The 10,866-nt window shown below is 42.6% G+C and overlaps 1 protein-coding gene across 1 annotated transcript; it reads left to right on the plus strand.

The window, feature by feature from the left end:
* The first annotated feature begins 353 nt into the window (after positions 1–353).
* LOC101689177 (olfactory receptor 2G3-like) lies at positions 354–1,343 on the plus strand. The gene has a single exon (XM_004741539.2). It carries the CDS (start codon positions 354–356, stop codon positions 1,290–1,292), a length of 939 nt encoding a protein of 312 aa, XP_004741596.1. The 3' UTR covers positions 1,293–1,343.
* Positions 1,344–10,866: the final 9,523 nt, after the last annotated feature.

The raw sequence follows: 10,866 nt of genomic DNA on the forward strand, positions 1-10,866 counted from the left end.
GCAACCTCTATACTTCCAAGAGAAAATAGAAAATGGTGGGAATAATAGAATAGCAAGGATGGGTCAGAAAAAGGAAAAATATACCTAGAGGCCAGAGCAAAGCATAGCATACAGCACCTCCCTGATTTGGCATTCACCCTTTTCATCACCATGACCCTCAACTAAATCCTGAACCCAACCCCAATATCACCCAAGCAACTATGGGGACATATCTCATGGTGCTTCCATCTGCCAATCCAAACTTCCTCTTAAGAAGCATACATAAAACAAGTGTGAAAATTCCTTACATACCCTTGTGCATAGACACCCAATCAATTACATACCCTCAAAACTCTTTAAACAGGCAGATCGCAATGCAGGAACTCAACCAGTCCACTGTGACAGAATTCATTCTATTGGGCTTTGCCCCCAACCCCAGGACAAACCCTCTGCTCTTCACCTTCTTTCTCATCTTTTACCTGCTCATCCTTGTGAGCAACAGCCTCCTCATCACCCTTATCCACCAGGACTCCCGCCTCCACACACCCATGTACTTTTTCATCAGTGTCCTCTCCATGCTGGACATGTGCTACACAACTACCACTGTGCCCCAGATGCTTGTGCATATCCTCAGCAAGATGAGGGCCATCTCTTTTGCTAGGTGTGTGGCCCAGATGTACATCTTCCTCCTCTTTGGGGTCACCGAGTCCTGGCTCTTCTCCATCATGTCCATGGACAGGTATGTGGCCATCTGCCATCCTCTTCGGTACAAGGTCGTCATGAGCCCCCGGATGTGCCTCCTCTTGGTGGGCATCTGTGTAGCCTATGGCATGGTGGGTGGCCTGTGCTACACCTTCTTTGCTGTGCGCCTGCCCTACTGTGGCCCTAATGAAATTGACCACTACTTTTGCGAGGTCCCTGCCGTCCTGAAGCTGGCCTGTGCAGACACATCCCTCAATGACTTGGTGGACTTCATCACGGGCTTCAATGTCATCGTGGTCCCCCTCACCCTGATTGTCATTGTCTATGCCAACATCTTTGCCACCATCATGAAGATCCGCTCATCCCAGGGACGGATCAAGGCCTTCTCCACCTGTGCTTCCCACATCACTGTGGTCACCATGTTTGCAGTTCCGTGTATCATCATGTACATGAGTCCTGGCTCTGACTCCTTGTCAAACAATGGCAAGAAAATGGCCCTTTTTTATAACATTGCCACAGCCTTCCTCAACCCTGTCATCTACAGTCTGAGGAACAAGGATGTGAAAAAGGCTTTCCTCAAACTGATGGGACGGAGCGGGGTCTCAGAGTGAAGCTTTAAAGTGGAAGACCCTGGGAGACAAACAAAGCAGGACTCACACCCACAGCCCCACCAAAGACTCTTCTTCCATGAGATCTGGGAGACTGAACTCCATCAAATCACACCATCACCCTGGCCCAGCTGGGAGGGAACTGGGTGCTCAGACAATGGCAGTATCTCTAGTGATGTGGTTGGCGACAGAGGAAATTGTGAAGGTAGAGTATGCTGATCAAAAGGCGGGACCTCAGTGCCAGACAGAGTAGGATGAGAGACTTGATTTGAACATTAATAGATATGTGACATTTTGCAAGTCATTTAACTTATTCTAAGGTTTACATCTCTTCCTCAGAGGGAAGTTGTGATGATCAAATGAGATACTATATAAAACATGTTTGGTATGAGACTGGCAATAGCTTTCAACAGATACTAGTTTTAATTTAAAAATTTTATTTCTCCAGAGGAACTGTCAGCCTTGAATTAGTCATGATCCTCTTCCAGGCTTTGTAAGTGACTAGAACCCTAGACAGTAAAGGGCGGGGGGAAGGAGGGAGGGAGTGGAAGTAGTAAAAACTCAAAAACCAAGAAGTGAAGAATCTTAGGGAGAGAAACTCAAGAATGAGAAAGTGAACCCCTCTCTCCCCATCCACAAATTGGGCACACTGCAATTATCTTACGGTACCAGTTTGTGGCCATTTGGATTTGTGCTTTTGTATCTTTATACCTTTTGAATTTCCTTTTCACCTTGTTCCTAATAAAGTCCATTTTGGAAAACTATAACCTGTGTTGGGTGATGTCAAGGAAGAGCGATTCTGTCCACCTGAGGATGAGCAAAATTAGACAGGGGCGTGTAGGCAAAATGTTCCCCCAGATGCAAAATGTAGGCAGTCCAGAGAGAGGTTAAAATCTCCCTGGGTGGCTTCTGCTCTGCTCCCTCTTGCTTGGAGAGACCTTCCCTAAAACTCTGCTTACTCCTCATAGAATTTTTAAAAATGTAGATTGCTTTTCCCCAAGTTTTACCTTTCTTCAGGGTTATGTTCCTGGGATCAAACACACTTACAGGCTTTGACTGTTTGCTGCTGTAGGAATTCCAGGACCCAACAAAGTAATCTCCGTGAGGTTCTAGGGACCCGTTCCACAAGCTAACAGCCAACCCCTTTGGGTTGTCCTTACCCAGTCACTTGCTGATATACATTTGCTATGAGACTCCTTGCAAAAAATAATAATAATAATAATCAGCTGGGTTAGCCAGAAAAATTCAACATGGATGCCTATGCCCCCCACAGGAGACCAGGGTCTGTGCCAAGGGATGTCCTCAAAGATACTGCCCTACGCACCCACACAAGAACCAGAATGCTGCATCAATAATAAAACAAAATTAAAAGGCAGTTAACAAAACAGTGTGTTTCATTGCAATATACTTACAGGCATGTGGATAATAACATAGAAAGAGCTTTTACAAATTGGTAAGAAAAACACAAACACCCCATAAAACTGGCACAGATCTGAACAGTTCATAAAAAAGACATTCAGATCATCAATAAACATATGGGAAAATCCCACCACAGTGGGCACTAAAGAAATGCAAATGAAAATAATAAGATTACTTTTTTGCCTTTGAAAGGAATTTTTAATTTTATTTCTTTCCTTGACAAAGAGAGACACAGCAAGAGAGGGAACACAAGCAGGGGGAGTGAGAAAGAGAGTAGTGGCTCCCCTCAGAGCAGGGAGCCTGATGCAGGGCTTGATCCCCGGACCCCATGATCTTGACCTGAGCTGAAGGCAGACGCTTAACGACTGAGCCATCCAGGTGCCCCACGTGCAGAGTTTTTAAAGAGAGTCAGAGGTGGCTAGAACACTGTGAAACACACACTTCCATACGTTGCTTATGGGAGTAGGAATCCATTTTTTTGTAAGGTGGTTTGGCTTTATGTAGCAAGAAACTTAAATATGCTCATAACTTCCTACTTTCTACTTCTACTTTCAGGACATTTTAGGAAATAGACATCAAAAGGGCGGGAAACATAGCACAATCATTTTCATTCTGTTAGTCAAATAGGAAAAAGTTGGAACCAACTGAAAACATTCTGTAATTGTGCATGAGTGATTAAAATATGGTAAATATGGGTGCCTGGGTGGCTCAGTGGGTTGAGCCGCTGCCTTCGGCTCAGGTTGTGATCTCAGGGTCCTGGGATCGAGTCCCACATCGGGCTCTCTGCTCAGCAGGGAGTCTGCTTCCCCCTCTCTCTCTGCCTGCTTCTCTGCCTACGTGTGATCTCTGTCTGTTAAATAAATAAATAAAATATTTTAAAAATAATAAAAAATAAAATATGGTAAATATGGTATGGCCACATAATGGTGTACTATGCAGCCACTGAAAATGTATCTTATAAGAATATTTAATGATGTGAATGCTCATAGCATGGTACTGGGTGCATAAAGGCCAGAAACAGCTGGGGAACAGCATGTTGTGATCACACCATTAACAGTCATAAATACATTTTCACCCTTGAAGTCAGACATTAACGCTTAGAATAGGAGAGAGGGCCACTGAGTCATACATCTGTACACACACACATACACATATGCACGTGCTTGTGCACACACACACACACAAGCTCCCCACCTTTTCAAATTAACAAATTAATAAACTAACCAGGGCAGCTTACCTTGTCTGTGTTTTCAACTCATTCTCTTGCTCCCCTCTTGCCCCAATTTAATCTACCCCCAATCACGATATGTCCAGTCATCTGGCAAGTCGTGGCTTTCAACAACCCCATCCACTGTATAGACCCGTTCCCTCACATCCACACAGCAGGGATGGAATCATGGACTCCCAGGAAGTCCCAGTGATCAAAGACACAGAGTGTGCCTGGATAGGGTCTCTGGCACTGTCACAGACATCTCATTTTTTTTTTTTCTAAACAGGACAAACCCCTTCCATTCTGGAACAAGCTTCCCCACAGAGCGTCCTCAGCGAGTCCCATCCAGAGTATCTCAGATTTCTCTGTACAGAGGTCTGACTGTGCCTGCAGTCGTGGCAGGCAAACTCACCCCTCCTCCAAAGAGCTTCTGGTGATTCCTGTTTCCATTTCCTACTTCTGCTTCAGTCAACATTGGCAATTTAACATTTTTCTTGAAAACTGTCTATTTTATCTAGGTTTACAAGTTTACTGGCATCAAGTTGTTTTTTTAAGTATACTGTATATGTAGCACTGTATCCCCTTTTAATTTTTAAAATGTACCTTTCTTCTCCCTTTATTCCTTGAACAGTTTTGCCAGAGGAGCATCTAATTTATATTTTCTTTTTTTTTTAAAGGTTTTATTTATTTATTTGACAGACAGAGATCACAAGTAGGCAGAGAGGCAGGCAGAGAAAGAGAGGGTGAAGCAGGCTCCCTGCTGAGCAGAGAGCCCAATGCGGGGCTTGATCCCAGGACCCTGAAATCATGACCTGAGCCGAAGGCAGAGGCTTCACCCACTGAGCCACTCAGGAGCTCCTGATTTGTATTTTCAAAGAAACAGATGATGGTTTTGTTAATTAACCTTCTACACTTTGATTTCCGCTTTTGTTTATAGATTTCCCTCCTGCTTGCTTTTTGCTTACTCTAACCTATCCTTTTGAGTGGAATGACTACCTCAGGAATTTCGGTCTTTCTCATTTTTTATAAAGATTTTATTTATTTATTTGAGAGAGACAGTGGCAGAGAGAGAGAGAGAGAACACAAGAGGGAGGAGGGTCAGAGGGAGAAGCAGACTCCCCGCTGAGCAGGGAGCCCAAAAAAGGGTTCCATCCTGGGATCCCGGGATTATGACCTAAGCCAGAGTGGTTATGCCTAACCCACTGAGCCACCCAGGCACCCTCTCATTTTGTAATAAATACCTGCAGAGCTGTAAATGTCCACGCAAAGACCTCTTCATCACTTCCTACAAAGTTTAAAAATGGTGGTTGCCACTCAGTCCTAATCTTGGTCTGTTCTGCTACAGTGCTCATTATCATCACTAGAATTAGCTCAAGTCAACCAATCAATACAGGAATCATGTCATTTTAAGTGAATCTCATTGATTCATACCAACTAACCAGGGCAGCTTACCTTGTCTGTGTTTTCAACTCAAACACATTCACATTTTACACAACCAGGTACATTAGTCCAGATCCTGATTGCATGTCAGCCAGAATTTTCCCTAAGTCCATGCTATGGCTAGAGCATTGCAGGAAAAAAAAAAAATCTCTTCAACCAGCCATATTCCAGGGTTTGCTTTTTTTTTTTTTTTTTTTTAAGATTTTCTTTATTTATTTGAGAGAGACAGAGAGAACACAAGCAGGGGGAGGGGCAGAGAGCAAGGGGGAAGCATACTCCCTACTGAGTGCAGGGCCCATCCCAGGACCCTGAGATCATGAACTGAGCCAAGGGCAGACACTTAACAGACTGAGCCACCCAAACACTCCCCAACATCACGAGCTATTAATCATATGCAAATTACAGCTACAGAGAGGTGTCACTCCACTATTACACTATTTAGTCTGGTATATTGACTTACATAAAATATACTGACCACACTCAGTGCTGGAAAAGATGCAGAGTAAAGGGATCTCTCCTACAAAACTAGTGGGAATGTAAAACTGTACAGCATCTCTGTAAAACAGTTAGGTATATGCTTTTTTTAAAAAAATAGCTGTATTGAGATATAATTTACATACCATAAAACTCATATACTTGAACTATGTTAATGCAGTGGTTTTTCTTATATACACAGGATTGTGTAACTATCACCACAATGCAATTTAGAAACATCTTCATCACCCCCAAAAGAAACTCTATACCCATTAGCAATCACTCCTTATCACCCTGCTCTTATCCCTAGGTCTGTCCAATGACTACTAATTTAATTTACTTTCTGTCTATAGATTTGCTTGTCCTAGATATTTTATATAAGTGGAACTGTGTAATACACAGACTTTTATGACTGGTTTTTCTCATTAATTTCATGAATCATCCATTTAGCATTTATCAACTGTTCATCCCTTTTTATTGCAAAGTAGGATTTCATTGTATGGATAAGCCACATTTTATCTACCCATTCAGTTGATAGACAGTTGAGTTGATTCCACTTTTTGGATACTATGAATAATGCTGCTAGGAATATTCATATACCAGTTTTTGTTAAACATATATGTTTCATTTCTCTTAGATATACATCTAGGAGTGGAATTGACACATCCTATGATAACTCTATGTTTAACGTTTTAAAGAACTATCATACTATTTCCCAAAGCAGCAGTACAATTTTGCATTCTTACCAGCAATGTGTAAGAGTTTCAATTTCTCTACACCCTAGTCAGTACTTGTTAATGTAGTTTTTAAAATTGTAGTCATCCCAGAAGGTATGTAATGGTATGTCATTGTGGTTTGTGTTAGAATATTGTTATAAGCATACACATATCATATGACTCCAGCAATCACATTCCTGGGAATTTATTCTAGGGAAAAATAACTTACTATTTTTAACTTTACACAAATATTCATAGCAAATTTAATCATAATAGCACAGAACTAAAAACAATGCAAATGTGCTTCAACAGGTGAACGGATAAACTCTGGTACCTCCGTACAAGAGAATACTACTCAGCAATATAAAGGATCAAACTACTGATATGTGCAACAATCTAGATGGCTCTCAAAGGCATCAGGCTGGGTTTTAAAAATAATTAGACTTAAAAAGTTACAGACTTCATGATTCCATTTGTGTAACATTTTCAAAATTAAAGTGACAGAAAAACAGATCAGTGACCATCAGTGCCAGATTTCTCTGTGGTAATGGAACAGTTTTGTATCCTTATTGTGGTTATATGAAGCTAAGAATTTAATAAAATTCCTAAGACCATATATCCCCCAAAATGAGTACAGGTAATAAATGGTGAAATTCTAATAATGTCTATAGTTTAGTTATTAACATTGTGCTGATGTCCGTTTACTGGATGTGATAATGTACTACAGTCATAGATATCATTATTATGGGACAGCTGGATCAAGGGTACCCGAGAGCTCAATTTACTATTTTTTGCAACTTCTTGTGAATTGTAAATTACTTCAAAATAAAATGTGTGGTTTTTTTTTTTTTTAATAGCTCCTATATTCTGGAAGAAACTGAAAACCTAACTATGGGTCATCAAATGACAAGACAAACAAAATCGCCCATCATAAACTGTTATCATATCCATGGAATCATCCTACTGGACACACACAGAAGAATTCTATTCTAAAATGAAAATTTTATATACAATCTGAGATCTAGGTGGTGAGCTTCATAAGTATTCACCAAGTCTCCCATGGTTCTTGCTCCTACTTTACTGCCTCTCCCTCAGCCCCATTGGAAATGCCCTATAGCTACTTAACAGAGGACGGAAAGGCCTAGTTTAAGGCAGCACTGAATATGGTAAAAGAAAATTGTTTCCATGAGTAGAATTTTAGATGGTATATCTGGTTGTCTACTTTACAGGGAATGAGAGAGGCCCCTCAGTGTAGCTACACACTATTTCATGGGCAGTTGCTAACGGGATGGAAAGGTGGCCAGAAACTTGGAAAGAAGAAGATTGGAGGATTAATGATGTGAGCTCTAGAGGAAGTCATGTGTATGTGCCTCTCCATGACCCAGAATATGAACATAATTGTGTGATATATACATATGCAAACTGAGCATCTACTGTGGGGAGTGTCTCTCAATAATCAGGTAGACTAGATGATCCACCTGTAGATTGGTCAGCCTCTTTCCTGACCCACACAAGTGCTACTCCAGCCATTGCAGTATAACAGAGACTATGTATGGACTCAGCTGCATGAAGTCAGCCTCACCAAGGCTGAGATGGCCACTGTCACTACTGTTTGCCACACTCCAGCAGCAGAGACAGATGCTGAACCTTTGATGTGGCACCATTCCTTGAGAGAGCTTCCAGTTACCTGGTGACACATAAATTACATTAGATACTTTCCATCACGAAGGGGCTGCAGTCTGTCCTCCCAGAGATAGACGCATATTCAGGTTTCCTACCTCACTCATCTCTTATGATTCACCATTAATGGTCTGACGGCATGTGTTATCCATTGCCATAGTACCCATGCAGTATCATCTCTGAACAAGATATGCACTTTATCTCAAAAAGTGTGACAGTCAATTGCTTCTTGGCCTTTTGGCTAAGATCAAGTGTAAAAAGTGTGACAGTCAACTCACTCACAGAATTCAGTGGTCTCCCATTGTGCCCAAACACTCAGAAACTCCTGGGCCTAAGAGGATTGTGGAATTACTGATTTAAGTTTCGATTATCATGCCATTTGGGGGACAACATTTTGTAAGGTTGTAGTGTTATCTTATAGAATGCACTTTATGACTTACACCAGTAGTCACTCTATGGTGAGAAAGAGAAGGCACAGATCCAGGAGCAAGGAGATGTAACAGGAGTTGTCCCTCTCACCAATATAAAAAGCTTCCTGTAGAAATTTTTGCTTCCTGTCCCTACAACTTTGAAGTTGTGCTCAAAGAAGGAATTCATTCATCAGGGAGGAGGTCTATGGTTCTAATTAATTAGAAGCTGAGATTGCCTCCTGGCCACTTTTGCTAAACCAAGTGGGAGGATATCGCTCTCGCCAGCAAGAATGACTCGGAGACTCACGTAGCAGCAAACCTTTTTTATTAATCGCTTTTTTCTTCCTTCTCCCCTAACCCCGGGCACATGGGTTTTTATGCAGGCAGTGTTAACCAATCAGAATGCAGTGCTCATGCACCTCCCGCGTGAGTGGACCTAAATGAACAGCCAATCATATTCAGTCCCTTACAGCTCTTATAGTAGGCCTCCTGTACTGGCTCCCAACATCTCCCCCTTTTTTATTTATTTATAATGGCTGAGATCGTGCCTGTCTTAGGTTGCCAATCCTCAGCACACATGCTTACCCGTCATCGGGTACTCTCCCTGGTCGAAGACCCCCTGTCTTAGGTTGCTATGGTGTGGGATCAGTCTTACCCGTCTTTGACTACCGATCTAGCATACTTAGCCATATCTGGGGGGGAGGTACCAGCCTCAAGAGCCATCATGGCTTGAACCATGAGGTGTTATTGTCATTGATTGCGACGGACACGGCCACATACCCAACGTAACATTAGTACGTTAGCTGTGATTAAGAGAACAGCCATGGCACCAAGTCTGGCCCACTGTTTGAGGAACGAAACAGATTGCTGTAACATTTTTTTTCCCACTCACTAACAGGTGCAATAGTTACTTTGGTAGAATTTATGGATATAATTTGAGCTCGTAATTGCCTAGTTAAATTTTGAAATTGACAGTTCCAGGTACCATTAAGCATTCTTCCCAATTGTCGAGACAGATTGGCCGCTACTGACAAGTTATTGTAAGCTACAGGAGTAACACAAAGTCCCGCCATATTATGTATACATCCTGTTGAGATTATAGATTCTAAGACATCTATTTGTTCCTGTACTAGATCAACTCTTTGATTTACAATAAGGATCCCAGCATGCAAATGTCCGTTAATTTGTTCTTGCATAGCCAATGCTTCAGCGACCATTCCTGTGACGTTGTTGAGAGTGGCGGCTGTCTGTACCGAGGTTGTCAACGCTACCGCGGCAGCAGTAACAGCGGCGGCGGCGGATGCTGCGATAGCTGCAATAATGGCTGCTGTTATTCCAAAGTCTCGTTTATGTTGAAGCAGCACCGGCAGGTTGTCGGGGTTCACCTGTACTGGCATCGGGATATACGTCGGTATCTTGGCTATTACTGCCGAGTCTCCCACCGTGGCGTTCCAACATTCTGATAGCAGACAATTCTGGGACTCACAAGAGAGACTAGATGACTTGTTAATAGTAGAAGCATTAAAAACTATGAAGAGAAAGGGAGCTCTAACACAGATGGGCGTTGGTGAGTAACTTATGTGCTTAGCTGAGGTGCAATTGCAAGTAACATTTGTTTCAAATCGAGAGCCTACGTGATAGCTGCCATGTAGACCCATTAATAAAGTGAAGGCTTTCCAAGCCTGTACATGCCTGTGCAGCATTGCAGAGCAGCCACCTATCTAGAAGGTGAGCTGACGTGCCTTGCGCTGGGTCTTGGTAGGTATAATTATAGCCAAAAAATGTGGAGTTAGAGTAAGTGGGGATTTTAGGACTGAATGAGAATCCTGTTCCCACCCAAACTCCTGAGAGGCTACTATGGCAGCCACTTGAGCGGTGCAGCTTGCACAATAGCAGGCCTTGGTGCAGCAAGGTTTATACGGAGGAGGCCCCTCGTAAGGTGGCGCTGTTGGGGCTGGGCGCGTGGGCATAGGATCTAAGTTATCTACCACTTCCGTCTTTGTTTGTAACTGCGCCATAGCTCCTTCTTCCGCTTTTAATTTCAGCTGCGCCATAACTTCCCCCTGCATTTTGAGCTGCGCCATAGCCTTCTTTAGCTCTTCCTCCTTTTTTGCAAGCTCCTTTTGCATCTTGCTCACCTTTTGGCTTTTGGGCGATTTCCCTCCTCTGCTCCTTTCATCATCGCTCGAGCTAGATCCCTCACTGTCTGAGTGTCCATTTGAGCTTTC

This window comes from Mustela putorius, unplaced genomic scaffold (genome assembly GCF_011764305.1).
Source record: "Mustela putorius furo isolate JIRA1106 unplaced genomic scaffold, ASM1176430v1.1 tig00003853_pilon_pilon_pilon, whole genome shotgun sequence".
Taxonomy (NCBI): Eukaryota; Metazoa; Chordata; class Mammalia; order Carnivora; family Mustelidae; genus Mustela; species Mustela putorius.

Excerpts from the sequence above, each read along its gene's own strand:
- LOC101689177 (XM_004741539.2), top strand. The coding sequence starts at position 354 with ATGCAGGAACTCAACCAGTCCACTGTGACAGAATTCATTCTATTGGGC.